The 27,075-nt window shown below is 60.3% G+C and overlaps 3 protein-coding genes across 11 annotated transcripts in view; 1 reads left to right on the forward strand and 2 right to left on the reverse strand.

Moving 5' to 3' along the window:
- Positions 1–47: 47 nt before the first annotated feature.
- Positions 48–10,636, reverse strand: SF3A2 (splicing factor 3a subunit 2). Its single transcript, XM_010997231.3, has 9 exons — positions 10,520–10,636; positions 5,521–5,685; positions 3,774–3,845; positions 2,938–2,984; positions 2,663–2,772; positions 1,711–1,760; positions 1,490–1,630; positions 1,075–1,143; positions 48–986 (listed from the first exon to the last, which is right to left on the reverse strand). Exons 2-9 carry the CDS (start codon positions 5,644–5,646, stop codon positions 165–167), a joined length of 1,437 nt encoding a protein of 478 aa, XP_010995533.2. The 5' UTR covers positions 5,647–5,685; positions 10,520–10,636; the 3' UTR covers positions 48–164.
- Positions 10,637–10,755: 119 nt separating this feature from the next.
- PLEKHJ1 (pleckstrin homology domain containing J1) lies at positions 10,756–13,486 on the forward strand. Of its 2 annotated transcripts, none has more exons than XM_031438177.2 (6): positions 10,756–11,224; positions 11,347–11,414; positions 11,636–11,702; positions 12,575–12,665; positions 12,738–12,801; positions 12,892–13,486. In XM_031438177.2, exons 1-6 carry the CDS (start codon positions 11,158–11,160, stop codon positions 12,955–12,957), a joined length of 423 nt encoding a protein of 140 aa, XP_031294037.1. In that variant the 5' UTR covers positions 10,756–11,157; the 3' UTR covers positions 12,958–13,486. The 2 variants fall into 2 exon arrangements, with proteins under 2 accessions (XP_031294037.1, XP_031294036.1); XM_031438176.2 differs by having other exon boundaries at positions 10,760–11,251.
- Positions 13,487–13,935: 449 nt separating this feature from the next.
- DOT1L (DOT1 like histone lysine methyltransferase) overlaps positions 13,936–27,075 on the reverse strand; it is a 49,382-nt gene continuing 36,242 nt past the window's right edge. For 4 of the 8 annotated variants that reach the window (XM_031438045.2, XM_031438043.2, XM_064479672.1 and 1 more), the window contains 6 exons: positions 26,262–26,391; positions 25,113–25,687; positions 24,805–25,010; positions 20,157–20,221; positions 18,997–19,908; positions 13,936–18,266 (listed from right to left, as the gene is read on the reverse strand). In XM_031438045.2, the coding sequence (XP_031293905.2) occupies positions 17,686–18,266; positions 18,997–19,908; positions 20,157–20,221; positions 24,805–25,010; positions 25,113–25,687; positions 26,262–26,391 (2,469 nt within the window). In that variant the 3' untranslated portion in view covers positions 13,936–17,685. The other 4 variants (XM_031438044.2, XR_004132037.2, XM_031438050.2 and 1 more) reach the window with 4 other exon arrangements.

Raw genomic sequence — 27,075 nt, forward strand, 5'->3', positions numbered from 1 at the left:
AAGCCCTTGCCCCGGCCTGCCCACTGACACAGCAGAACACTCCAGGGTCGGCACGGACTCTTTAATGGGCTCTGGGGGCCCAGCCCTGTACAAAAGCACCCAACTGCACTCCGGGGGGAAGCACAGGAAAACAAAAGCAGACTTGCTAGGACAGGGGCAGCTTTTCAGTTGGTTGGGGGAGGGGGAGGAATGTTCCCAGGCCCTTCGGAGGGCAGTGGGGGCCTCAGCATCGGGGGCATGGGAGTCGGGGGATGAACCCCAGGATTGGAGGGGTGAACTCCAGGAGGCTGGGGATGGACCCCAGGAGCCGGAGGATGGACCCCAGGAGCTGATGGGTGGACCCCAGGAGGTGGGGGGTGGACTCCAGGAGGCTGGGGGTGGATCCCAGGGGCTGCTGGGTGGACCCCAGGAGCTGGTGGATGGACCCCCGGGGCCTGGGGGTGAACTGCAGGAGCTGGTGGATGGACCCCCGGGGCCTGGGGGTGAACTGCAGGAGCTGGTGGGTGCACCCCTGGGGCCTGGGGGTGAACCCCAGCAGATGGGGGAGGATGGACCCCTGGTGCTGGAGGGTGGACTCCTGGCGCTGGAGGATGGACTCCCGGGGCTGGAGGGTGGACTCCAGGAGCAGGGGGGTGAACCCCAGATGCTGGTGGGTGGACCACTGGTGCTGGTGGGTGGACCCCAGGAGCTGGGGGATGCACCCCAGATGTTGGAGGATGGACTACTGGTGCTGGGGGATGGACACCGGGAGCTGGTGGGGGCAGCTGGGGAGGGCCTGGGGGCCCTGAGGGTGCAGGCCCGCTGGGTGGCATGGGCGGCAGGGGTAGGCCTCCCGGCGGGGGCGGTGGCAAAGACTCAGGCAGTGGCGGCCGAGGAGGCAGGCCATTCATCAGTGGGGGTGGGGGCCGTTTCACCCCTGGAGGCCCGGCGGGGAGGCTCGGTGGGGCCGGCGGCTTCTCCATCTTAAAGTGGAACTGGAGGAAAAACTAGAAAAAAAAGAAGGGGCTGAATGGGACCCCTTGGGGCCCTGGCTGGGAGAAGGTTCTGGAGTTGCCCAGACTTGGAGTGACTCACCTGTTTGGTTTCCCGGTTCCAGTGAGTCCAAAACTTGCCTTCAGCCTTGTCAATCTCCCTGCTCGGCACCTGTGTGGGGTGGGGGCGGGCAGAAGCGGGGCTTCAGGACCCCGAGGAGGCCCCCTGTCAGGGCAGGGTTGAGGTTTCAGGATAACAGTCGCTGACGCCGCTGCTTGGCAACCCGTGGGCCATCCTGCCCCGCCCCGCCCGGCGCCAGGCCTCTGCTTCTTGGCAGGCACCCAGCCTTCAACTCGTGCGCTGCGTTGTCCTTGGCCACCCCCTCAGCAGGCCAGGCCCGAAGGGACACCTCCAGCCTGGTCAGGAGGGGGCACCCCGAGTGGGCCCGAGGCCACCTGCCTGGATGGAGCAGACCCTCTGGCTGGCTCCCCACCTCACAAGATCCTGGACTCGCTACCTTGAAGGCGATGGTCTCGTAGGGCTCAGCGGCCATGAGCAGGTATTGCCAGCGCCGGTCCGGTGGCTCGATCCTCTGCTCGTAGGCGGACATGAAGCGGTGGCGTGGCATGATGCCCTCGGCGATCTCGGGGTAGTCGATCTGTGGGGACACAGCAGGGTGGCAGCACTGCTTTTTGGGGCCCCTCCCCTCAGGACAGGGTCCCCGTGGCCTCAGCTCACCTGGAAGAGGAGGCTCTGCTGGCCCACCTCCGTGTCCCTCTGCTTGGTCACTGCAACAAGGGCGGGTCTCAGGACCAGGTCGGCTCATCTCCCCCGAAGACAAGGGACCCTGGTGCTGGCCGAACACCACCCACAAACAGGAGCGCGTGCCCTGGGGGCCGCTGCCTGGCTGGCAAACGCCCATGGCCCTCCCTCCGCAGCTGGATGGGCACTGTCCACGGGTGGGGGCTGTGCCGCAGAGGCCCCCATCCCAGACCTGGCAGCACCGAGTGTGCGGGTTGAGGCAGCAGCCCTGCTTCTGGGAGAGGGTGCCCCTCGCTTCAGAGCTCTGCAGCTCCTGGCTGCTCTTCACGCAGCTCCTGGGCACACTGGACTCCCCGAGGCCCCAGTGCCCCCCCCCGACACCCAGAAGAGGCACGATGGCCCATCGTGGCCAAGAGGCCTTTGGTGGCCTCCTTGGGTGGATGCTGCCACCTTAGCCCTGGTTCACCAAGCAGGCCCACCCCAGGGCCTCTGCCAGCCACACACAGCACGTCTCCACTTTGGGAGGAACACCTGCCAGGCAGCCTGCCTCCCTTTCTCCCAGGAACACAGTCCTGGGCTCCAGTCGGGCCACCTGCCCAGCTTTCTGCTTCAGGTGACCCAGGCGCTGCTGCTGACACAGACCCTCACGCTAACATCCTCCTTCTTGTTGGATTAGGAGGACCCAGTACTGGTTCCCAGGTCACAGGCAGGGCCATGCCAGGGCTCGCTGTCCCCTCTCACACGCTCACCCACCTTCACTAGGACCTCCCAAGACACCCCAACGGGTATGGAGAAGACACTTAACTCCCCCGTCGTGTGGGGAGGGTGATCCCTGGCTCCCAGGGGAGGAACCCTTCCGACAGGAAATGAACAGACTCCCCAGAAGGCGGATGGAGGGGGCGTGGCTCAGGGCCAGGGCCGCCCTCACCTTTGTAGCCTGGGCGGCCGATCTTCACGAACTTCTTCACCTCCACCTTGACCTTCTCTGGCGCTGGCTGGGCAGGGGCCTCCTTGGCCTCCTTGGCCGCTCGCCGGGCCCTGTAGGCAGGATGGACACAGTGCCGCGGCCCCTCCACACGGGCCGCCAAGGCCACAGGCCCAGGTGCCAAGAGTGGCCTCCGCCTGACCTTGGAGCTGGTCTGGGAGGTGAGGGGGGCAGGGAATTAGGTGGGGTGATGGGGGGCGGGGTTGGGAGGTACTCACAAGTTGGTCTGATGCTTCTTCCCCTGGGTGTGTGCCAGGTAACTCCCCTGCAACAGGAGAGGGACACACAGTTCAAGACACGGGTAGAGGTGCCTGGGGGCCCTGATGGCGGCTGAGTAAACGTGGTCTAGAGGGTCTGCACAGAGGGGGACGAGCGCCCGTAAAGGCGGAGAAGATGAAGGTCCCAGATGTCTGCGACACAGGAAGTCTCGCCGAGGCTGCAGGTGCAGGTGTGGGCCCAGCTGGACTGTGGGCGCCGCCAGGCACCTGGCAGTGAGTCCACCTCCGTGATGCCCAGAGAGGGGATGCGCACACCAGCGGTTCTCAACTAGGGTTCTTCTGGCCCCCCGGGGAAACCGTGCCCACGGTGGCCCCCCAGAGGACAGCCAGCCCAGTGCCGCAGGGCAGACCCGCACACGTGAGACTGTTTAATTCAGTGCTGCAGCCCGCAGCTGAGAGCTGGACATAAACCAAGTCCTCACCGGCATGGTAGAGGACAGAGGAGACCAAATCTTAACCGAGGTAAGGAGCCCAGCGTGAGCGTGAGCGGTCATCAGACCACCCTGGGTGCTCAGAATGCTGACTAGGGCCAGAGCCACACCATGCAGGACAGAGGCTGGGGACAGCGGGGCTTGGGCCTCTGTCTGGAGTGACAGTGTCTCTCCTAGAAAGACACGTTTGAGCCGGGCCCCGCTGTGTCAGTGGCCACTTTCAGGCCACCCGCGCCTCACTGGGTAGTGACCCACATCTCAGGAGTGACAAGGCCAGCGGGGCAGAGCCAGGCTGTATGGGGAGGGGAGGGGACGGGCAGGGGGGACAGGGACGGGCAGACACACCTCATTGTTGTGCAGTGTCAGGCACAACTTGCACTCATACGAGCCCAGGTGGTTTTTCATGAAGTAAGGGTCCTGAAAGGAAAGTACGTTTGTCAGACAAAGGGAGGTGGCCCTGCCGTGCTGGGTCCGCGGCGCCAAGGCCTCTTTCTGTCCGAGACGCATGGCTCACCCTTGGCTGGCACTGGGGGTCGTCCTCGAGGAGAGGGACAAGCAGGAGCCCTTAAGGCAGCAGCATGGCCCCTGGGATCCTGCAGAAACCTGGAGTCTACCCTGCCTGTCTGCACCCACAGCAAGCTCCAGGAGGGGGGTCCCCCAGGGAGCCCCTGACCCCACACTCATGGCGACCTGGGGTCAAGAAGGAGGCGGAGCTGAAACAGCACCGTGGCTCATCACCTCCCCCCAGGACAGGCCAGCACTCCAAGTGCTGCAGCACAAGCCCGACATGGGCAGAGAGAAGCAACCAGGTCAAAGGCTGGAGAAGGCCCGCGTCCCTGCGTGCCCTGTCAGTGGGGTCGGGCTCCAGGGCTGACCAGTGGCGCCCCTGAGAGGGGCGGCGGGGCAGGCACTTCTGACCTCAGGTGTGGAGCTGACACCAGGGGTTCAAGTCCTCATTCCCCAACCCAGTGGCTGTACCATCTGTGCAATGACAGTCCCACCCCACCTAACTCTGTTTCCTCATCTAGAAAATGGGGAGAGGGGATAGCTCAAGTGGTAGAGTGTGTGCTTAGCATGCCCGAGGTCCTGGGTTCAACCCCTAGTACCTCCTCTGAAAGAAAATAAATCTAATTACCTCCCCCGACCCCCACCACAATAAAATAATTACATGATACAATAACAAATAAAATCTATAAAAAAAGAAAAAAAAAGAGTAACAGAACCAGCCTCACAGGCCAGGCCTGCAAGAGGCCTGGGGGGTGCCTGGCACACAGAGAGGGCCCGACACATCTCAAAGTGTAAGGGGCCACTGCACACAACACTGGGGGTCGCTCTGGCGGCTCTGCCCCCAGGGGACACCGGGCGTCGCCTGGGGCCTCTGCGTCCAGCGTACTGGGGCTGCTCCTGGCATGAGTGGGCAGGCACCAGGGACGCTGCTCACCCCCCCACCTGAGGAATGACCTGGCCCCGCAGCTACACTGAGGCTTAGAAACCCTTAGTCAATCATCTGGGAAAATCCTGAGTCTGACCTCTGCTCATATCACACACCAGAATAAACTCCAGACGGCACAAACCAGGGTAACCCCAGAATCTAAATCCCCACCCCCACTCAGGTGTGACGTGTGCAGCATCCCAGGACCTCAGAGGTCAGAGGGTCATGGAGTGCGTGTTGGGGCTGGTCCGTGGAACCCCTAAGCCAGGGGTCTCACCAGGGGAGGTCTGCCCCCAAGGCTGCCCCACCCCCCCAGTGCCTGGGACGCCCCATATGTCCCCAGGGCCGAGGGGGGACTTGCCTACCAACAGCTGCACAGATAAGCAGCTGTCCTTCCCCGCCCGTGGCTGCGGTGATATCCAAGCATCCAGAGCCACCAGGACCCTCACCACCAGCAATTACACAGGTCTCCGGTTTAGTAAAGCTCCTGCTGTGAAACAGCCCTTCTAATGGGGGCTGTGCACAGCAGTCTCTGGCGGGTAGCTGAGGGCTGCTGCTCTTGGTCAAGTTCCCTGGGTCAGAAAGCAGGCCCCCGAGGCTCGGGGGCGGACAGCCTGCTGGTGGGCATAGGCGGTGGGAAGGGGCCTAGGGAGGAGGTACCTTGTTGATGTCAATGGTCTCCAGGGCCAGCTGCCGAAGGCGCTCCCTGCGGTCCCGGTTGCTCTCAGAGGAGGAGGCCACGCCCCCACTCCCGGTCTTGCCTCCGGGGCGATGTTGGAAGTCCATGGTCAAGGCCCTGGGGCTGTATCAGACCAGGGGAGAAACCTGTGGAGACAGGGCAGAGCAGCTGTGAGAGCCCACGCCCACCCCCATGCCCCATCTTCACCAAGTCTCTTCTAGTGGCCGAGGGCCCTCTATGGGCCAGATACACGGGAACAAGGAATAAGGCTAAACAGGGAGTCTCCAGATGACCGTGATGGTGCACTAGAGAGAAGTCCCTCTAGTCTGAGGGGTGCAAAGGCCCAGGGAGCCAAAATAGCAACAGGAAATGTCCATCGACAGACAACTGGATAAAAAAGATGTAGTATATTTTACACAACGAAATATTACTCAGTGATAAAAAAGAATAAAATGCTATTTGTAGCAGCATGGATGGACCTGGAGATTGTCATTCCAAGTAAGCCAGAAAGAAAAAGAAAAATACCACGATATCATTTGTGTGTGGAATGTAAAAAAAATTTTAAAAAAAGGAAAGAAAAGAAAAAAAGAGGATGTCAAAAAGCCCATCTACAAAACAGAAGCACACTTGCAGACACGGTAAACAATCTTACGATTACGGGGGAAAAGAGGTGTGAAGGTATACATTTGGGAACTTGAGATTTTCAGATGCTAACCATTTATATAAAAAAAGAGATAAAAAACAAATTTCTTCTGTATAGCACAGGGAAGTGTATCGACTACTTCGTAGTAACCTTTAACGAAGAGGATGAATGTATGTATACATACCCACGACCGGGACATCACGCTGTGCACCAGACACTGACACACTATAACCGACTACACTTCAACGGAAAAAAAAAGTAAAAAAAACCAAAAAAAAAAACAAAAAAAAAAAAACTGGGGAAGATGAAGCCCAGTTCTCATTAGTTAGACTGACCTCCAAGAAGCCTTCCCAGACTGCCCAGCCCATGGTGTCCGCTCCGTCCTTTGAATTCCCTTCCTGCTTGTCTGCACTCCCATCTCCCAACCTAAGTTCCATTCCTCTGGCTCAGCTGTAAACTTGCTGGAGACAAGGAACATGTCACCTGTCTATGTACCCACCTCCCAGCCACCCCCAAGGCCTCGCACACGATTGACATTCCAGACTCGGCTGTGGCTGAGGAAGGCTCCCCTAAGAGCTCAAAGTCCCCTTCCACGCCCTCGACACCCAGCCAGCTACGGCTTCCCACGCTCAGGCTCAGCTCAGAGCTGCCCCCAGGAACCTTCCTCTCATCTTATACTCTCTTCTTCACTGATCCACACTGGCCCCACCCCAGGTTTAAACCCACGGTATCTTGACTCTGTGGGGTTAACTTCACAGGGATGGGGCTCTGGAGTGAACGTGACCCCCCAGAGATGTCCCTATCCCAATCCCCAGGGCGCCTGGACCTGTCATGTCACGGGGCAGAGGGGACTTTGCAGGTGGGATTAAGGCCGCAGGGATGGGGGTGACCCTGGATTCCCAGGGGGCCCTGTATCCTCACAGGGTCCTCATCAGAGGGAGGAGGGAGGTCAGAGTCAGACAGAGACGGGGGATGCTGCGCTGCTGGCGGTGAGGATGGAGGGCGGGCCGCGAGCCAGGGATGCGGCGCCTCTAGAAGCTGGAAGAGGCAGGAGCCGCTTCTCCCTGGAGCCTCCGGAAGGAGTAAAGCTCAGTGAGACTCATGCTGAACTTCTGACCTCCAGAGTCACGTAATAAACCGCTGCTGTTTAAGTTAGGTTTGTGCTGCTTTGCTACACCAGCCACGGGAAAGTAACAGTCCAGGCACAGGCCAGCTGTGCCAGCGAACCTCCCAACTGGTAGCCAGTGGAGTGACCTTCCAGTTGGCTGTAGAATCACAGGGTCAGAACTTTTATTTCACCAAGTCTGTCCAGAGCTGCCAACTCAAACTCTGCCAGCTGAGGTAGGAAAGACGGCAGGGTCGACCTCATAAAGCAAAGACCAGGTCAACACGAGGAGGAGGCCACGACACCAGAAGGCCAGCCCTCACTGCCCATCACGGTCGGTGAGACCAGGGAAAAGTGCACCCAGGGCCGCCAGCCACAGTCTGCTCCGCAGTGCAGGACGCTCTCTGCCAGGCTGATTGCCGGCCCCAGCACCGCCCGCACCTGCTGGGGAAGACTCGCTCTTCCCATAGGAGCCTCGGCTTCTCCGGGTTGGGGGAGGAGAGAGCATACAGGGTGCTCGTGGGGCTCCGCGTCTGCCTGCAGCTCAGCCCAGGTGCCTGCGAGCTGCCTTTCCCAGGGTCCACACTGACTTCCCTGGGGCCTGAGAGGATGGCGTGACCCAAATACTGAAAACCAACTGGCAGTGCTTTCACCGACTCTGCAGCTGGCGACACACACACACGACAAGGTGCCCACAGTCACTGTCATCAAGGAAATGCAAAGCAAACCCATAGCAGGACAGGTCACGCGTGTCAAGACAGCTGTCACCCAGTGAGGGCCAGGGCTCGGGGAGAAGCCCCCGCTTTGCTCCTCTGGGAGACGCCCGGCGGCACAACTTCTGGGCCACCGGCCTGCTCGGGTGCCCCTGTTTTCAATCACACATCAGCCACATCTCCAACACATTCCACTGGCCCAGCAGCTGGGCGGAGCTGAGGAGGACTCAGAAGGCAAAAGGTCAACAGGGCCAAGAGTCCCAGTGAGTTAGGGGTGAGCCCAGTTTCTCTGAAACAGCCGGAACAGGCTTTGGCTCTAAGCTGGGAAACATGCACCATAGGAGTTGCAAAAAGCGCCTGTGGAGAGAACCTGATGGGCTCAGGAAACCCAAATCCAAATATTTAACCCCTCATCAAGTGACAGAAAAGCCCAGCAACCATGGGAACGCAAAGTGCTGGTCACCTGCAGCCCCCTGAACACGTGGGCCCCTGCTCTGGCTGCACCGCCCCCGGAATGAGAGCTCAGCACAGGGAGAAGGCCACGTGCCCAGCGCCTTGACTCTCTGGGCAGGAACTGGAATCCTGGGCCAAGGCAGGCCGGGGTGAGGGCCAGGCTGAGAAGAGGGCCAGTCCATCCAAACCTGCCAGCTGAATAGCAGGCAGCCCCCTGACCCCGTACAAGAGGTGGGAGACCCAGCTAGAGCTCCCAGCTAGGGGTGCCCCACACCCCCCAAGAAACTCAGCCCCTGCCAGGCCCCCTGAGCTCACTAGATGAGAAGCACAGGTAACTTCACACAAAGAGACACAAAGACTCGCACGTGTCAGAGAAAAGTGAAGCCCGATGGAAACCTCAATAGAAGATGGGTTAGTTAGTGTTACTGCATCGTGAAACTGGAATTGGATGTCAAAGGTCAGCATGGCGAATTAAAACCAGACGAACCCTTTAAAATCAAAGATGTGAGGATCAGAACAAAAAACTGCGTCCGAGCACTCAGAGGCAACAAAGCTTCCACAAAGAAAACAGAAAAATGAAAACCAAAAGCAACCACAAGACAACAGGAGGAAAAGCAAGAACCTAGGAATTCTGGTCTGAAAACAGAAAGAAATGTGGAGAGGACTGTCAAAGGAATGATGTAAGAACATCGTCAAAGAAGTGAAAGTATCCCAGGGCTGAAAGGCACCATTCTTCACACAGGAGCGAAGAAAAAGACTCTCAGATAAGTTTATGGACCAAGAACTTTTACAACACCAAGGAAAACCTTCAGATTCTTCTAGACATGAAGAAAATCAGAAACAATAATTAGAAACCAAAATGGGATCAAACTCTTCAGTGAGCATATAATGCTTTCACAATTCCCACTGCGGATTTCCAACCTAGAATTTTACACCCAGACCTCTTACTGTGATGGTAAATAAAGCCATTTCCAGCTAATCCAGGGCTCAAATAAATGAGTCCACTTTTTAAAAAACTACCTGACGTGTTCTGATGGAAGGAAAGGAGGAAGGGGAGCAGATGGTCAGACTGAAGACAGAAGGCAGCCGAGGGGAACACAGACAGAAGGTTCTAGGACAGCTACTCAAATGCAAGGTGGGGCTCCAGTCCCAACGTGAGCAGCGGTATGCTAGCTTTGAGAGGGAGTTTCTACGGGGAAATGGGAAAAGTCATCCATTTGTTTAAACCTGTGGGGAAAACACAACTGATCAGTGTGTGAGGTGATTGATGCTTTGAGGAAAAAAAACTAACAACAGACAAAGAAAGTCAGGCTAACAGGAAAAGTGAAGAAATTAATTGTTTCGGGGTGTGTGTGTGTGTGTGAACCGTACAAGAAAAGCGGCTGAGCTGAACACACTACCCGCCTGGGCAGCGAGCTGTACTTCCAGCCCTAGAACACAGGATGAGAGGTTTGACTAAAGCTTATGACACAGAATCGCACGGTGAGGTTGGAGCGGGTGGGTGGAAGGCACAAACGAGACCTCACTAATCACGGCAGTCAGCCCACGTCTAAACCCACACATCCAGAAAGAACTATGCTATTTACGAGCTCTTTCGGGCCTTCAGAGCTGTCAATCGACAGAAGGGAGGAGCGGCCGGGCACCTAGTGTGACAGGCGTGGAAATCACTTAACCTCCGGGATTCGCTTGCAAAACGGGGCCAGCTAACGGGCTCGGCTGGCCTCGGGCACGCTGCCGGGCGCTCCGCCCCGGACCTTCCTTACTTCTTACTGGGCCTGGCACAAGGGCTGCCGTCGCCCCCACCCCTCAGGACCTAGGGCGGGTCCCGGCCCACAGAGCCAGCGAACCAATCGACGAGTCTCCGGGCCGCGGGAGCGCCCACCCCGACCCGACTCAACGGGCCTTTGCAGCCGGAATTCCGAGCGGGCGGGGCGTCGGGCCTACCCAGAGCCGGACCCCCGCCCTCAGCCCGCGCTCCCGCCGAGGCCCCCCCTCGCCCAATCCCCTCCAGGGAATCCCCCGGGGGTCGCCACCCTCGCCCGGCGCCGCTCCAAACCCGCACCCACCAAAGCACGGCCGTAGCCTATTCAGCCGCCACCGCCGCCACGAAGACCTCGTCTTGCGCAAGCGCGCCAGTGGCTAAGAAAGCACTTCCGAGGGCAGGCGGGGCGGGGATTTCCGTGTGCGCATGCCTGGCCCGCCCAGCGGCGCGGGCTACCTGCTCCGGAGGCTCCAGGAAAGGAAGAACGCAGGCCGGAAGCTGAAGTGCGCATGCGTAACGGCTCTCGACATTCTCCCGCTCGGCTTAATTCTCACGGAGCCAGATCTCGCGGGATGGGGAATTGCGTCCTTCCCTTCCTCAAGCCTGCTCCGTTCACTTTAGCAAAGGGCGCTTCCGGTCGTGGGGGTACTTTATTCCGCTCCCACCGAGGGTCCACCTTACTGCACTGTTATATATAACAATCTTGCCCATCTTGCCCACTATCCTGTGCGCCCCACGAAGGCTCTGCGAGGCCCCCGGGGCGCTACGGCCCCCCGCCGGTGATTGACAGGCTGAGCGGCCCAGGAGCGCGCAGGCGTGGCAGCTCCTGCTGCGCTTCCGGGACGGCGCGGTGGGACGCTTTTGGCTCCGGCGGCGGCGCTAGCGGGGAGGGCGGCCGGGAGGGCGCGGCCCGCACTCCGCGTACTGGGTCGCGGCGGCGCCATGCGCTATAACGAGAAGGAACTGCAGGCACTGTCCCGGCAGCCGGCCGAGATGGCGGCCGAGCTGGGTATGCGGGGCCCCAAGAAGGGCAGCGGTGAGCGGCCCTGGGCGCCGGAGTGGGCGGGCGGGCGGCCGGGAGGCGGGGGTGGGTAGCCGCCGAGCCCGTGTGAGCCCGCCTTATGCCCGCAGTGGTGAAGCGGCGGCTGGTGAAGCTGGTGGTCAATTTCCTCTTTTACTTCCGGACGGATGAGGCGGAGGTAGGGCGGTAGGGAGGGCCGGGGCGGGGGTCGGGGCCGCTGCGGGTGTTGAGGGGTCGGAGTCGTGGGCGGGGCCGGGGTCGGAAGTCGGGGGCGGAGACTGGGGGCGGGGCCAGGGTTAGAGACTGGGGGCGGGGCAGGGGGGAAACTAGAATCGGGGGGCGGGGCTGGAAGGCTGGCTGGTCCCGTGCACCCGCCTCCATGCGCCTGTCTGCCCCCAGCCCGTCGGAGCCCTGCTGCTGGAGCATTGCAGAATCACCCAGGAAGAGCCCAGCGGCTTCTCCATCAGTGAGTGCCGCCTGGCCCCGCCCGCCCCACTTTTGTCCCGACAGACTGAATCCAGTGTCCCAAGCTGCCCCACTCGTGCTCCCTCCTCCCCTTGAAGCCCAGGCCAAGCACACCCATCCAAGCCACTTACTAGCTGCAACCCCAAATACCGCCATTGTCTGCTTGGGGAGCGCTGCCCTTTTGGGGTGCTTAGCTGTAACTGTTTCTCCTGCGAGCAGGGAGGGCCCGGTGCCGGGGGACTGGGAGGATTTTCCAGGGTCGTCTTGAGAGGGTGGAGTCTGCAGGGGAAGATGGAGCTTCTACTAGTTGCCCGGGGTGGGGAGGGGGCTGGAAGAAAGTGCCACAGACTGGAGGGCTTGAACAGCAGAAACTTACTTTTCTCAGTCCGACATCAGTTTCTTCATGGCTGGTTCCTTCTGAAGGAGAACCTGCTCCGCGTGCTCTCTGCCACCTTCTGGGGGGTTTCTGCCCACCTCTGGCGTTTCTTGTCTTGTGGAAGCTCACTTCTGCCTCTATCTTCATGAGATACTCTCCCCTGTGTGGTTGTGTCACGTTTCACTTTTCCTAAGAGTACCAGGCCTTTTGGGGTTAGAGGCTCACTCTACTCCAGCGTGACCTCACTTTAAGTGTTCAGGTCGGCAGTGACCTGCAACCAGATAAGAGTAATAGTCTCAGAAAATGTCTTACATGTTTTAAGACTTAAATGTGTTTTGAGGGGAGCCAGTTCAGCCGACAGCCAGCTGGTGGGAAGCAGTGAGCTCAGGCTGGAGTTGGAGGAGGGGACAGTTGTGGACAGTAGCAAGAGGAAGCAGAGGCCTGGGGCATGAGAAGGTGGGAGTGAGCGGGGACCCATGGGGCTGCTCCCTCTGCAGGCTTCCTGGAGGATCCCGAGAGGAAGTACCACTTTGAGTGCTGCAGCGAGGAGCAGTGTCAGGAGTGGATGGGAGCTCTGCGTCGAGCCAGGTAGGGTGCGGGCCGGCCTGGGGGTCTGGGGCAGAGCAGGGCCCTGGGGGCTCACACCGCTCTCCTCCGCAGTTACGAGTTCATGCGGAGGAGCCTCATCTTTTACAGGAACGAGCTGCAGAAGATGACAGGCAAGGTGTGCAGTGGGGTGGGGGTGGAGCACGGGCTGGGCTGGGGGCCTCCTGGGTGTGGGCTCACCCGCCCTGCCCATTGTCCCCCCACACAGGACCCCCTGGAGCAGTTCGGCATATCGGGGGAGGCCAGGTTCCAGCTGAGCGGCCTGAAGGCGTGAGTCCCTGGTGGGGCTCCCTGGCTTCCCTGCTGGGCGGGAGTGAGCCCTCCCCACCCTCACTGGCCCTGACTTTCCTGGCCAAGCCTGGATTTGTGGTGGGAGGCATCTTGGCTTAAAGACTTCAAAAGCCCGAGAACGGTGAGAGTGGGCAGGGCTGCCTTTTTGGAGTAACGGCCCAGCAAGCCGTCTCCAGATGCACTGGGGCCCTCTGGGCTGGCTTGGCACCTCGGTGTCACATGCTGCTGTCAGGGGGTGAGTGTCCACTCCCAGGAGTTGTGCCCACTCCCTTGGGAGTGTCCATCCGGGCCTGGTGGGCGCCTGAGGCTGGCGCAGCTCCCCTGCCCCGTGCAGGCTGAATGTACAAAGTGAGATGAAGCTGTGAAGGGCGTGGGGCCGCGCTGGGGCCGCTGTGAATTCTCTTACTGAAGGGACAGGCCCTGGCCGGACGCCTCTGGGCAGAGCTGGAAGGTTTGCCCTCGGGGCGGCCAGTTTGTTCTGTTCAAATAAAAGTACCTCTTTTCCACACGGGGATGGTGGTACAGCGAGTGTTCCGCAGGCCGGCGGCGCCACACCATCAAAGCCGGCCCCCAAGGGCAGTGAGGCTGGTGGGAGGAAGGGGCTAGGCCACCCAAACAGAGTAGGGGAGGCCTCGAATCCAGAGATAGGAAAGGCAGGGAGGAGGGCCCCACCCCACAGGGTCTCTGGTGCTCACAGGCCTGTCTGAGTGCAGGTGGGGCCTTGGGAAGGATTTTGCAGGTGGTGTTAAAGTCCGTGATCAGCTGGTTTCAGTTAATCAAGAAGTTGGCTGCCCTGGGTGGGCCTGACCTAGTCAGGTGCAAGGCTGGGTCCCCCTGAGCTGGGGGCATCCCTCCTCCTTTCTGCCAGGCGCGGCCCCCTCCCCCACACAGCCCGGGACCCCCTGGCTCTCCAGGGCCTGGCAGTGTCACCACCAGGAAGGAATGCTGACACCAGACCAGGTTCAAGTGAAAACAGGTATTTTATTAGAGTCCAGAGGTGGAAGTGCAGTGCAGGGGTTCCCTCAGGGAGGGAGGGGCAGCGCCCCCGCTGAAACAACAAGCTACTGGACGACAAAGCCAAGCCCGTCTGCGTTACAGATCAGCGTGGGGACGGGGGCTTGGGAAGGAAACCGAACAGTCCTGCGGACGGTGGGGCAGACAAGGGGCGGTGGGTCTTAAATAGGTCACAAGTCAGAGCTGAGGGGAGGCTGCTCCTCCTGACTGGAGGGTCGTCTTAGTTGTTAGGTTTTCCTGAGCGAAGCGACCGCAGCCGTCAGACCTCCTGGAGCACCTGCGCCAACAGCGGCGGTGGGGTCTCCTGCCCCGGCGCCCTGGGCACCCCCCTCCCGAGGCCGGCGGTGGCTGAGCTCAGGCGGGGAGCGAGGGTGGGCGAGGGGGCAGCGGCGGAGCTGGGCCCGCTGTGGGGCAGACCCACGCATGTGCGTGCGGAGGACAGGGCGGCCCGGCGGGCGGCCACACAGCCCCCGAGGTGATGCAGTGTTTGTGTACAGTGTCACTTTGTTCCAGGTGGGACTTCTCTCAGCCCTGCAGCTTTTTAGGGAGCCCGACACGGGGAAGGGAGCCTCTTGGAGGGGGGCTGGGGGGCCAGGGGCCAGGACAGCACCATTGTGCATCGGGAGCACCGACCTGGAGGGAAGGGTACGGGGTGCGGGTCACTGGAGGGGAGGCATAGTCTCCACCCTAGACTCCTGCCCCGCAAGAGTGCAGAGGACACCAGGGGGCAGGATGCTGTCCTGCTCTGGCCCTTGTGGCCTGCATCCCACAGGGTCTCCAGCTCCACACCTGCCCTGGGGATCAGGAAGCCAGGTGGGGCCTGGGCCACCACACTGACTGTCCCAGGCAGGTGGAGGGCCCCTGGTGCCCGCATCTGGAGCGGGTGGGGTCATGGCGGCCAGGCTAGGGAAGGCCCTGGTTGGATCCCCACACAAAGGCCCACCTCCCTGCACTCCTTTGTGGGTGCCGCTTGGGGGCAAGCACCTTAGGACAGGGCTCTGACCGCTTGCGCCCAGCCCTTTTTGGGGCACCCACCTCGGGGTCCAGGCCCCCTGCCAGCACCTTTGGCCAACGTTGGCCCTTTCAGGGGACCGAGAGCTTTTTGGGGAGGCACACAGACAACACTGCTCAGCCCAGGGACCTACTACTGGCCGCAGGCAGCTGTGCCGGAGGGACAGAGCACCCTGCGGCCCTGGCACACTCCTGCCCGAGCGTTGCCGTGGCCATCAGCCCAGGTGAGTGCCGCCCTGCCATGGGCTGTCGGGCGGGCCCTGGGCCAGCGTCGCTGTGCACCTGAGCAGATGGAAAGGTTCCCCTTCCTTGTCTCCCTTTTCCTCTTTAGTTTACTGTGCATTCATCATATAATCTAAAAATAAATGAAGTCAAGTCTATGAAATTTATAAATTTTCATCACATCTCTATAAAATACTGTCACCCGTCAGCGTGACGCTCCTGTAGACACACCCGGCACCCACAACTAGCCCCCTGCGTCCCTGGGTGGGCTGCAGCACGAGCCCAGGACGAACAAAGACGTACAAAAGTAAATGCACTTGTCACACGAGCCAGCCCGGCCCTGGAATCGGGTACCAGACCCTCCTCACAAGCACCACTCAGAACGGGGCCCCTCCTGGAGGCTCCGCCACCGCAGCCCAATGGCCCGCGCTGCCTGGCCGTTCCTATGCCAAAGGCGCGATCCCGGACCCGAGGGCTGACTGTCTGCTGGGCGCCGTTCACAGTGATGGGCGGGCGGCCTTTCTGAGGAGCCACCTCGACCTGGAGACGGGTGCCTTTGGTATAGGAAGAGCGGCAGGAATAAATAGAGCAGACGCTCCCAGGGCTGGTTTTGGCGTCGGTCAACCTCGAGAGTCAGCACCAAGAACGTGGAGGCGCGAGCCTGGGACGAGATAGCACCGGGCCGGCTGTCGGTGTCTCCGCTGGCGGGCCAGTCCTTCGGGAGCGTGTTTACATAGATCCTCTCGTATATAGTATTTACATCTCTCAATAGGTTGCCTTTACGACTTCGGTGGAATAAAATAAGTCAAAATTGTTTATACTTTTTAAAAAACGATAAATACTTTATCTAAAACTATCAACAGTACAGGCTGGAGCCAGGCCCCAGCAAGACGTCTCCGCAGGTCTGCGCAGCGCTGATTCACAGTAGAACCTGTCTCTGGCCTCCGTCCGTTCGCCGGCCCGGCCCGGCCTTGCATAGTCTCGCGGCTGAGGTAGGAATCCTAGTTACCTGCAGAGACGCGTGGGAGGAAGCAGTACAGCGTTAGCGCCTCACTCGGACAAGCCCGGTGCTGCCCCAGGTTGGGGAACCAGAGCCGCCTACAGACGGACAGATGGATGAACCGGGTGGCTGTAGGACCCTGCACCATGCCCCTGGCCCAGTCAGAGGCAGGAGATCCCTGTCCCCAGGCCCTCCCGAGCGCATGTGGGGTGCTGGCTGGATCCTGGCCTCCCCTCCTCCCCAGGAGCCTTGGAACCAAGACCCTCCCTGGTCACCAAGCTGGGCACTGCTCCTGGATGGCCTGCAGGCAGCCTCACCGACACGCCTGCACGCCCGTGTCTGCTGTGGCCTGACCCTGACCTCCACGTGCACATCCACCCATGCCAAGCTGGTACCGGCCACGTGATGCTTGCCCTGAGGGCGTGAGGCCACCGTGCACTAGGCGCCCTACCTTCTGGGCTTGTCCAACAGGACTGAGGCATAGCCCATCCCAAGCCTCAGGGAAGGCTGTCCGCTGACCTGTACCCTGGTCAGGAGGCCATCAGACTCCAGGGGCCTCACGTGTGTTTCCACTTAAAACACACGACAGACGGCTGCGGACGGCAGGCAGACCCTGAGCCTGGCCCTGGCACCCAGTCAGCCCTCGGGACTGTGGGCTCTCCCAGGAAGGCCCCTGTCCCAGCAGTGGCCAGGCCAGCTGCACCGGGGCTCAGCCCCCTAACCCTGCCTCAAAGCCAGCAGAGGAGCCGACCGGGACCCTCCCTGAAGGCCTTGCAGGCCCCTGCCCCATCCAGCTCCCCAGAGTGGGCCCTTCCGACGCTGTTCTCCGCTGACCCCGCACAGAAGTCCTAATGCACAGGCACGCTCAGAAGTGGGAGGAGCTGTGCCACGGCCATGCCTGCAAAGCATTGCCCACCAGCCGGGTGTTCCTCCCACAGCTGGTGCCAGGCTCACTCTGCTACCCCTCGGCTCCTGCAGGCAGGGACCTCTAGCAGAGTTTTGCAGATGACCACTGCTTTTTGAAGGCCTGTTGTGTACCAGGGGCCTTAAATGCATTAAATTTTCCTAAAACCCTACAAGGCGCGTTCAAGGAGACGGGCTGAAAGGCCCAAGAGTGTACAGAAGACCAAGCTGGGATGGAAGCTAAGCTGCCCCACGAACCCACACTGGAGCTGCCTGGGTCCCCAGCTGCTGCAGACACCAAGCCTGAGGGTGGCGGCCAGCTCAAGCTGGGCTCGTCCACCTCCTCCTGGGCCCCTCCCTGGCTCCTGGTGGCATGCTCAGGCCGCCATGGCTCCCTTGCCTCCCTGTGCTCTTGGCGTCTGCACCTCCCGCCGCAGGAGAGCAGCCCCGCGGGCCCGCCTGCTCTCTGCAGAAGGAAGGACGGTTCAGTTTCTCATACAGCCGCCTGGTCGGGCTCTAGCCTTACCTTACAGAATACGAACTGCTAGCTAATCAAGGTCTTTATCGCGGCTTAACCCCCGCAAGGCGCGCGGCATACGGAGGCGGCATGCCAAGGGAAACCCACACGGCGGGTGGCCCCGTGGAGCTGGCCTGCGGGATCACGGGCGCGGCCTGGGCCAGGGCCAGCCCGGGCAGGGGCTGGCGGTGCACCGTGAAGGGGGGGCGGGACGCCTTGTGCGGGAGGGAGGCGAGCTTGATGGATAGAGAGGTGTTAGCAGGTGGCAGAGAGGCAGCAGAGGAAGCAGGTAAGAAAGCTTGGTTAGCCGGGAGGGGCGCGAGGTTCTGCAGAAGCACAGGCTCAGAGTTAGCCGGGAGCAGCGCGGGGGGAGGAGGCAAGGCGGCGTTAGGAGGGGGGGGTGCGTGGAGGGTGGGCTGCCCCGGAGGGGGCCGGCCCAGGTGCGGAGGGGGCAGGGGCGGCCTCGGCTCCGCAGAGGACGGGGCCTGAAAGGAAGAGGCTGGGGTGCTGGACACCGCCTGCAGCGGGGTTAAGCTCAGCGTGGCGCTGCGACACGCAGCCCCACTGCCGAAACTGGCTCCAAACGGATGAGCGGAGGCGGGAGGCACCGCGTGGTTAAAGACACCTGCAAACAGGAGAGAAAAACTCAGCTTCAACAGGTGGGCATCTCCAGTCAAGCAAGAGAAGCGCGCACAAAAAGTAGCGGATGGCAGCTGTGGCTCCGCGTGCGTCACAGGTGCAGGGCGAAGCAGCAGGCAGCAGGGGCAGGCGCTGGACTTACCTGCCACGCGGCTCCGGGCCACACCCCCACCCCAGGCTCCCAGATGCGAGTCAGGGTCTCCCCGCCTGTGCCCAGCAAGGAGCCGGTGGCGAAGGGCCCGGCCCTGTGGCTCCTCTCCACCCCTGAACGAGCCATGGTGTGTGCGGCGGGCACTACGGCCCCCCGTCCTCCCCAGCGCCAGCCCAAGGCTGCCTGGAGCCTAGGCTGCGTCAAGCCTGACAGGTGACCTCCACGGGGAGGAAGGAGAGCCCGGGTCACGGTGCCGGCTCCCCTAGAAGCAAGAGGGATGCCGTCAAGCCAGAGAGCCTGGCACAGGCCGACTCACGCCTGAGTGCTCTGCCCACACGACAGTCACATCTGCATTTGGTGAAAAGGAACGAGGTGGCGGGTGCAAAGTGGACCCAAAGGGATACGCGGGCGTGGCCTCTCCCCCATTAGGGGCCTGGAAGGGAACCTGCGAACAGCAGTGGTTAAACCCAGCAGTCCCGGAGGGCGTTGGCGAGAGTGTGCGGCCCAGGTCTTGACCCCCCAGCAGGTCCCTTGGGACCCAGCCGGCTGGGAGGACACTGCCTACCTCCAACTGCGCCGCCGGCCACCCCGGAGGAGAAGCTGCCCATGGCGTGCGAGTTGGTCAGTCTGGTGGCGGCGGACGAGACGTGCACCAGGCCGGCGGCGGGCACGGAGTTGAACAGAGACTGCAGCACGGATGAGCCCAGGTTGGCCTGCAGGGACATGGGGCCCAGCGCGAACTGCGGGCCGGGGGCGAAGGCGCCCAGGAAGGGGCGGTGAGCCTGGGTGGCCGGGGCCGCACTGCCCGCCGAGGATGCTGCCGGGGCGAGGCCCGGGCTGCTGAGGAGGCCCCCGGGGGGCGCGGCGGCCGCGGCCATGAACAGGTTGTGGCCATTCTTGACGTCAGGCTCGCGGTCACGAGCCTTGCCCGCCTTGCTGTGGGCCAATGAGGCCTTGTCCGGGGGCCCGCATGAGGGCAGGCCCCCCTCACCCTTCGGGCCCAGTCCGTCCAGCTGCCTCTTGTTCACGAAGGGGCCAGTTTCCGAGGCACCGCCCTCCTTGCCCCGCGGGCCAGAAAAGCTCAGGGGGGCGCCCAGACCAGCCGCCTCAGGGGCCTTGTGGGAGAGAGAAGCACCATCACTGAAGCTGTGTAAACTGAGGTCGGCCGCCAGGCCCCCGCCCAGCGCGAAGCCACTGGCAGGATGGCTGCTGGGGCTCAGCCCGCCTGCCCCCGGCAGGGCGGCTGGGAAGCTCTTCCTGGGGTGGGTGGCCAGCTTGGAGTCGGCCGAGCCAGGCTCCTCCAGGCTGGGCCGGAAAGCGAACAGGGAGTTGTGGCTCAGAGCGGAGCTGGCCTGCAGCGGGCTGTCGGCCGCCTTGGCCAGGCCGAGGTCGGAGATGGGCGAGAAGGTGGACTTCCACTTGCTGCTATTGACTGGCTCGCTGGCTGGTGGCGCCTTCCTTCCCGCCAGGCCGCCACCTGATGGGAAAGGAGGTGGCTGTGAGGCCGGGAGGAAGCTGAGGGGTCCAGAGAGAAGCTTCCCCTGTGAGAGAAAGCCCCTTGGGAGGACAGGGGGGACCCTGGACCGGTGAGGGAGGGCGGGCTTATGAGTGGACCATAAACCAGACCCACCCGATTTACCACCACCCTGGGGCAGAACTGGAGGCCCCACCCCGGTCAGGTCCCGGTGAGCCTGGACTGAGGCGCCTGGGAGCATGGATACTCACCGTTTTCCAAGGTTTTGGGAGGAGATTTGCTTTCTAAGGAGATTGTTGCAATTTTTCTCTCAATTCTATCAAGAGAAAAAAGAAATGATGAGTGTCTAACAGGAGGCGGCCCGGGGGCGGGGGACCCGACTGAGAGCTGGGCGGAGCAACAGGGAAGCCCTTCCAAACAGGCACAGACGAGCACGAGTCCCGCGCTGAACGGTCTGCGTGGTGAATGTTCTCTCAGGCTCTACAAACCCGGGTCGTCCGCAGGTGGTGGATACATGGCAGCTAGCACACAGTGCTCCCCAGGGAGCTGGTGTCAGCTGTTGCACCAAATTACAGAACAGCATGTGTTTCGTGTGTCAGGACTTTCGTGGAACATCCCAAAGAATTACGACCTCCAGAGACACAATTCCCGAAAGAATCCAGAACTTTCACCACAGCGGGACGGTAGGAGGGCAGGCTCGTGATATAATGGGGCCCCATATCCCCCGGGTGGGCGACCCCCAAGCTGAAGGATGATTAAGTCGCAGAGGCCCTCCCACAGGAGGGACAGCTCTGAGCCCCACGTCAGGCTCCCCAGCCTGGGGTTCGGGCACTGGGAGGAGGAGGAGCCCCCAGGACATGCGGTTATGTGGGCCAGCGGGGCTTGGCTCCGGGAGCCCCACGGGACTGGGGGAAACAGAGACTTCACTCTCTTGGGAAGCGCACACAGAATCTTGTGAGCGCCAGGTCCAAGGGCAGAGGCAGTGATTTCACAGGAACCTGGGCCAGGCCTGCCTGCTGGTTTTGGAAATTCTCCTGGGGACACAGGGGACGGCTGCAGCTCACCCAGGGGACGTAAAAGGTGGTGGCGGACATTCCAAGAGTGTTCATCTACATGAGCTTTCCCGGGGGCTGACATCTTGATTGGATCATTGGCGCCAAGACCCAGCCCCACCCAACAGCCTGTGCGGAAGCCACAGGCCAAACACCACACAGGGTGGGAGCACAGCCCCACCTGTCGGCAGACCTCCCGAGCCACAAAGGCCTCTAGACAGGACCCTGCCCACCAGAGGTCCGGGACCAAGCCCCACCTAGCAGAGGGCAGGCGGCGGCTCCTCCTGCAGGGAACCTGCACAAGCCCCATCCACCAGGGGCGGGCACCAGAAACAAGAAAACAACAATCCCAGAGCCTGTGGAAGGAGTCCACACACACAGGCCAGACTCCACCCTGGGACCGGCTGGACCCTGGCTCTTGGGTGACAAGAGAGGACTGCACTGCTGGGACGCACAGGACGTCTCCCACAGAGGGCCACCTCTCCAAGGTCGAGAAATGCAACTCACCTGCCTAGAACTACAAATAGAAAGACAGACAATATGAGGTGGAAGAGGAGTATCTCCCAGGCCAAAGCACAAGATGAAAACCCAGAAGAAGAAATGTGATGAGGAGATAGGCAATTTATCAGAGAGAGTTTAGAGTAATGATGGCAAAGATGTTCAGAGAACTCAAGAGGAGTACAGATGCACAGAGCGAAGTTTTCAGCAAAGAGTTGGAAAATATAAAAAATACACAGAGATGAAGAATAAAATCACTGAAATAAATAACACACTAGAAGGAACCAAAAACAGACTAAATGAGGCAGAAGAACAGATCAGTGAGTTACAAGACAGATTAGTGGAAATCACTACTGCAGAACAGAAGAAAGAATGAAAAGAAACGAGGACAGCTTAAGAGAACTCTGGGACAGCATGAAGCGCACCCATATTCACATTATAGGGGTCCCAGAAAGAGGAAAGAGAGAGAAAGGACCTGAGAAAACTTTCGAAGAGGTAGTAACCAAAAACTTCCCCGACTTGGGAAAGGAAACAGTCACCCACGTCCAGGAAGCACAGAGAGCTCCACACAGGACCAACCCAGAGAGGAACCCGCCCAGGAACACGGTCATCAAGATGACAAAAATTGAGGAGGAGAAAATACTAAAATCAGCAAGAGGAAAGCAACAAATAACACACAAGGGAGCTCCCGTAAGGTTATCAGCTGATGTTTCAGGAGAACTCTCCAGGCCAGAAGGAAGTGGCACGATACATTTAAGTGATGAAAGGGGAAACTTACAGCAAGGCTCTTGTTCAGACTTGATGGAGAAATCAAAAGCTTCACAAACCAAAGCTAAAAGAATTCAGCACCACCAAACCAGCCTTACAACAAATGTTAAAGGAACTTCTCTAGTCATTAAACCATAAGAGAACAAAAAGAAGAAAGAGAAAAAAAAAACCTATAAAAGATTGCTTTGGCAGTTTGGGGTCTTTCATGGTTCCATACAAATTTTGGAATTGTTTGTTCTAGTTCTGTGAGGAACGTCGTGAGTACTTTGACGGGGCTGCGCTGGCTCTGTGGATTGCTTTGGGTGGTGGGGCCATTTTGATGATGTTGATTCTTCCACTCCAAGAGCACAAGATATCTTTCCATTTCCTTGTATCATCTTCAGTTTCCTTCATCAGTGTCTGACAGTTTTCAGAGTACAGGTAACCTCCTTGCTTAAGTTTATTTCTGGGTATTTTGTTGTTTTTGATGCAATGGAAATGTTTATGCCAGTTACAAAATTCTGGCTTGTGAAGTAAAAAAAAATTGAATGAAGAGCCACAAATGGCAAAATATCCTTTTTCATGGGTGAGTTGTGTTCCACTGCGTATCCGTGCTACATGTTCTTCATCCATGTATCTATTGATGTGCACTTAGGATGCTTCCGTATCTTGCCAATTATAAATAATATTGCTGTTAATAGCGGGGTGTATGTACCTTTTTGAATTACTGTTTTTGTTTTTCTTGGATAAATGCCCAGGAGTGGAATTGCTGGGCCATATGGTGGTTTTATTTTTAGGTTTTTGAGAAACCTCCATGTTGTCTTCCACGGTGGCTGCACCAATTTACATTCCCACCGTGTACAGGGGTTCCCTTTTCCCCACACCCTCACCAACATTTGTTATTTGTGTTCTTTGTGATGATGGCCGTTCTGACAGGTGTGAGATGGTGTCTCACTGTGATTTTGATCTGCATTTCCCTGACATTAGTGATGTTGAGCAACTTTCCACGTTCCTGTTGGCCATCTGCGTTTCTTCTTTTGGAAAAATGTCAGTTAAGTTCTTCTGCCCGTATTTTAAACGGGCTGCTTGTTTGCTTTTTAACTGAAGTACAGTTGATTTAAAATGTTGGATCAGTTTCTGGTGTGCAGCACGGATGGTCTCGGAGGGCACTGTGCTGAGTGAAGTAAGTCAGACCAAGAAGGACAAATACTGTAAGAGACCACTTACATGTGGAATCTAAGAAAATACAACAAACCAGTGAATATAACAGGAAAGAAACACACTCACAGATGCAGAGAAGGGACGAGCGGTTACCAGTGGGGGGAGGGGCGGGGCGGGGCAAGACGGAGGGGGAGGAGGAAGAGGTGGGGACTATCAGGTGTGACAAGCTGCGAGGAAGCGCTGTGCGGCGTGGGGGGCGGCGCCAGTGCTTTGTAAGGGCTGTAAATGTGCAACCTGTAAAAACTGTGAAGCACCACATCGCACACCTGTAACATAATACTGTACGTCAGCTATTCTTCAACTTAAAAAATACGATGCTACAAAATACATACATAAATGAAGTTTAAAGAAATGTAAAAAAGAAACCCAGGAATAAACAAACGCTGGGAGGATGTGGAGAAGCTGCCCCTGGGGCTCCGCTGGCAGCGACGGCAGAGGGGGCAGCTGCAGTGGGAAGCAGCCTGTGGCTCCTCGTGAAGGTCAACACAGATTCCCCGCGTAACGCAGCAGCCCCACTCCTAGGTACCGGGTGAATTCAAAACATATTTTCAAACAAACATGCATATGCAGATGTTCACAGCATCGTGATTCACAGTAGCTGACAGCTGCAGGCAGCCTAAGAGCCCATGGACAGATGACGGGTGCACACACGTGGCCCGTCCACAGGGTGGATGGAAGGCTGTCCTGACACCTGCTGCATGTGGACGGGGCCGGAGGACACGCTGCTCAGGAGAGACCCAGGCCCAGAAGGACGAGCGCGGCCTGAGCCCATGCCGCCCCCGGAGGGGCCAGGGCCACAGAGACGGGGGTCGGAGGTGGGGCAGGGCTGGGGGGGGGGCTGCCAGGGGCACGGGGCTTCTTTCCGAGGTGATGACACTGTTCTAAGGCCCAGTGGTGATATCTGCACAACCCCTCGAATACATCAAAACCCACTGGGTCAGGTGCTTTAAATGGGTGGTGCGCTCTGTGAGCCACATCTAACAAGGCTGCAAACCCCAACAATGAAGGAGGTCAAGGCCCCTCACCGAGAGACAGGCAGGGCGCGGGGCAGGGTGAGGGCCTGCGCCCGCCCCAGCTCTCCTGCGCGGTCAGCTGCCCTCCCCCTCTGCTGCCGCCCTGGGAGCTGTAGGCTCAAGGGTCAGGCCTGCCGTGGACACAGGCGGACACCACATCCCAGGAGGCAAGACGCTCTCAGACGCTCTGGGCCCTTCATGCTGTTTCTTACAAAGTAAAGGTGGATAATCCAGGAGGTGACCCGAGGAAGGTACGGTGGCCGGTGGGCCATGGTAAAGCCCCAAAGTACACGCCCACCACCCAGCAGCAGGTGGAAGCTGCCCGTCCCGTGGCCTGACCAGCAGGGCCCTCCCTTGGCCCCACTTGCCTGGCGCTGCCGGGCTCGTCCTCGGAGCCCTGCTCCTCGTCCGAGGTCAGTGGGGAGTAGTGGGCACCATTGGTCTGACTCAGGGGCTTCTCCTTCTTGAGCACCGGCGGCTGGTCATTGTCCTGGTAAGGGACTGGGGAGCTCTTCAGGGAGCTCTCGGGGGACGAGATGGCCGTAATCTCCAAAGGCTGGTTAATGTTGTTGACCTGAGGGGTCATCACACGCACAGCCTGTCAGCAGGCCCGGAGCGCTGGCCAGTGCTCTCCGGGGCTCCCCTGCCCCCACCACCCACACAGCTCATGGCTCACCATGGAGTTGAGATTCAGGGGGGACCCCGAAGACTGGGTGAAGAGGCCAGCAACGGACGGCAGGGCCCGGCGCTTGGGGGACACGCCTGCGCTCAGGCTGGGGGTCCCTGCCGAGGCCCGCTTCCTCCTGCCCCGCTTGCGGCTGTCCTGCCCGTGGCTCTGGCCGCTGTCCCCGCGGGTGCCTGAGGGCAGAGGGCTGTGCTTGCTGGAAGGCGACTGCTTGGAGCTGCTGGCACCAGCCGAGATGGTGAAGACGATCCTCCTCTTGGCTTCGCTCTCGGGGTCCGAGAAGCCAGCCTCGGAGGGGAGGTCCCCTTTGCTGTCGGGGAGCGGGCCCTGGGTGGGGCCAAGCCGGGGGCTGGTGCAAAGCTGGGGGGCAGGCGAGCCGGAGCCGCAGCTGCGGGGCTGCGCCAGCAAGGGGGGGTGCTGCGGGGTGGAGCTGCGGGACCCCATTGCCGCAAATAGGCTTCCGGAGCTAGAAGACTCGTCCAAGGCTGGGGGCTCAACTCCAGGGGCGAGGGGCGGGCTGCCTGCCAGGGCCCCACTGATGGCCACCGAGCCGGTGTATGCAAAGCCTGCCGGGAAGGATGCGGCTTTCTCAGGGGAGCCTGTCCAGGGGACCTGGGGCCGCTCAGGTCTGGGCGAGGACAGGGGGGTGGGGGAACCAGGGATGGTCAGAGGCCGCACGGCCTCCCTACAACGATGCCCGCCGTGGGGCGACCCCCACGCCAGCGCAGCGGAGTGCGAGGAGCGCAGCCTCACGGCAAGTGAGCAGCCTTCCTGCGCGCACCCCCACCCCCACCCGACGGGCGCCGGCGCTTTGGCTGCGGAGCTGGGCTGGGCGCACCCCTGGCCCTGCCTGCAAGTCTCAGCCAGTGCTGAGGACCAGGACCCGGCTGGACCCAGTCTGACGAGGACACTGCCACCCAGAGGGCCGGCGTAGGCCCAGGCTGGACGTGGCCAGATGAGCAGGGCGGGGCGGGGCGGAGCAGCCTAGCGTCCCTGACCCCCAGGGCTCACCATGGGGCTCAGACCGCATGGCCGGAGGAGAGGGGCCAGCTGAACCCAGCCTGGCGTCCCTAGGGGCCTGACCCTGGGACAGCTGGGCTGGCCTTGCGCGGGCCACCACAGGAGCAGGAGGGCACTCACCTGCAGGGGCCAGGGCGAGGCTTTTGCTCCCAGCAGTGCTGCCCCCGGTGCTGTGGGCGTTAGCACTCATCTGCTTTTCCAGCGTGGACGAGGCCTCCCGGGCCTGCGGCACAGGGCTGGGGGTGCTTCTCTGTGGGGAGAAATCGCACAGTCGGCTGGGCCAGGACTGCCGGTGGAGGGCCGGGGCCCGGGGCAGGGAGCACAGGGTGTGGGCACGGTGGGCAGCCACCAGGACATCCTGACACGGTGAGGGACAGGTGTGTGACCTCGGTTCTAAAGGGTTGCTCTGGCTAACGGGCCAACATCGGGCCAACATCGGGCCGGGGTGCATGTGCAGAGAGAGCAGTGAAGGCTGCAGTCACACCTGACCGGCCACTCCCTGCCCACCTGAAGCCACACGAAAACAAGTGTCCATGCAAAACTTGCCCACTCTTGTCCACAGCAGTGTGCTCACGACCTTCACCGAAAGGTTTTGTTTTTTGTTTTTGGGAATACGTATTTAGATTCATTTCTTTATTTTTTAAACAGAAGCACTGAGGGTTGAGCCCAGGACTGCGTGCACGCCAGGCACGTGCTTTTGCCCCAGCGCTGGACCTTCTCCCCTAGCACTCACTGAAAGGTGGTGGGCACACAGACCGCGTCCCGCCACACACGGGGCATCACTCAGCCGTGACCAGGAGAGCAGCCCTGACACCCGCTCCCACGGGGCCGGACCCCGAGAGCGCGACGCTCAGGGAGAGCAGCAGGCACAGAAGGACACACAGTGTGTGACTCCTTGGATGTGAGGCGTCCAGAACAGGCCAATCCAGAGACA

The sequence above is a fragment of the Camelus dromedarius genome, chromosome 27, assembly GCF_036321535.1.
Source record: "Camelus dromedarius isolate mCamDro1 chromosome 27, mCamDro1.pat, whole genome shotgun sequence".
Lineage (NCBI taxonomy): Eukaryota > Metazoa > Chordata > Mammalia > Artiodactyla > Camelidae > Camelus > Camelus dromedarius.

Coding starts and splice junctions, on each gene's coding strand:
- PLEKHJ1 (XM_031438176.2), top strand. CDS start 11,158: ATGCGCTATAACGAGAAGGAACTGCAGGCACTGTCCCGGCAGCCGGCC. Junction 11,252..11,346: donor GGGCCCCAAGAAGGGCAGCG/GTGAGCGGCCCT, acceptor TTATGCCCGCAG/TGGTGAAGCGGCGGCTGGTG. Junction 11,703..12,574: donor GCCCAGCGGCTTCTCCATCA/GTGAGTGCCGCC, acceptor CTCCCTCTGCAG/GCTTCCTGGAGGATCCCGAG.
- SF3A2 (XM_010997231.3), bottom strand. CDS start 5,646: ATGGACTTCCAACATCGCCCCGGAGGCAAGACCGGGAGTGGGGGCGTG. Junction 1,761..2,662: donor CGGCCGCCCAGGCTACAAAG/GTGAGGGCGGCC, acceptor CCCTTGTTGCAG/TGACCAAGCAGAGGGACACG. Junction 987..1,074: donor GGAACCGGGAAACCAAACAG/GTGAGTCACTCC, acceptor TTTTTTTTCTAG/TTTTTCCTCCAGTTCCACTT.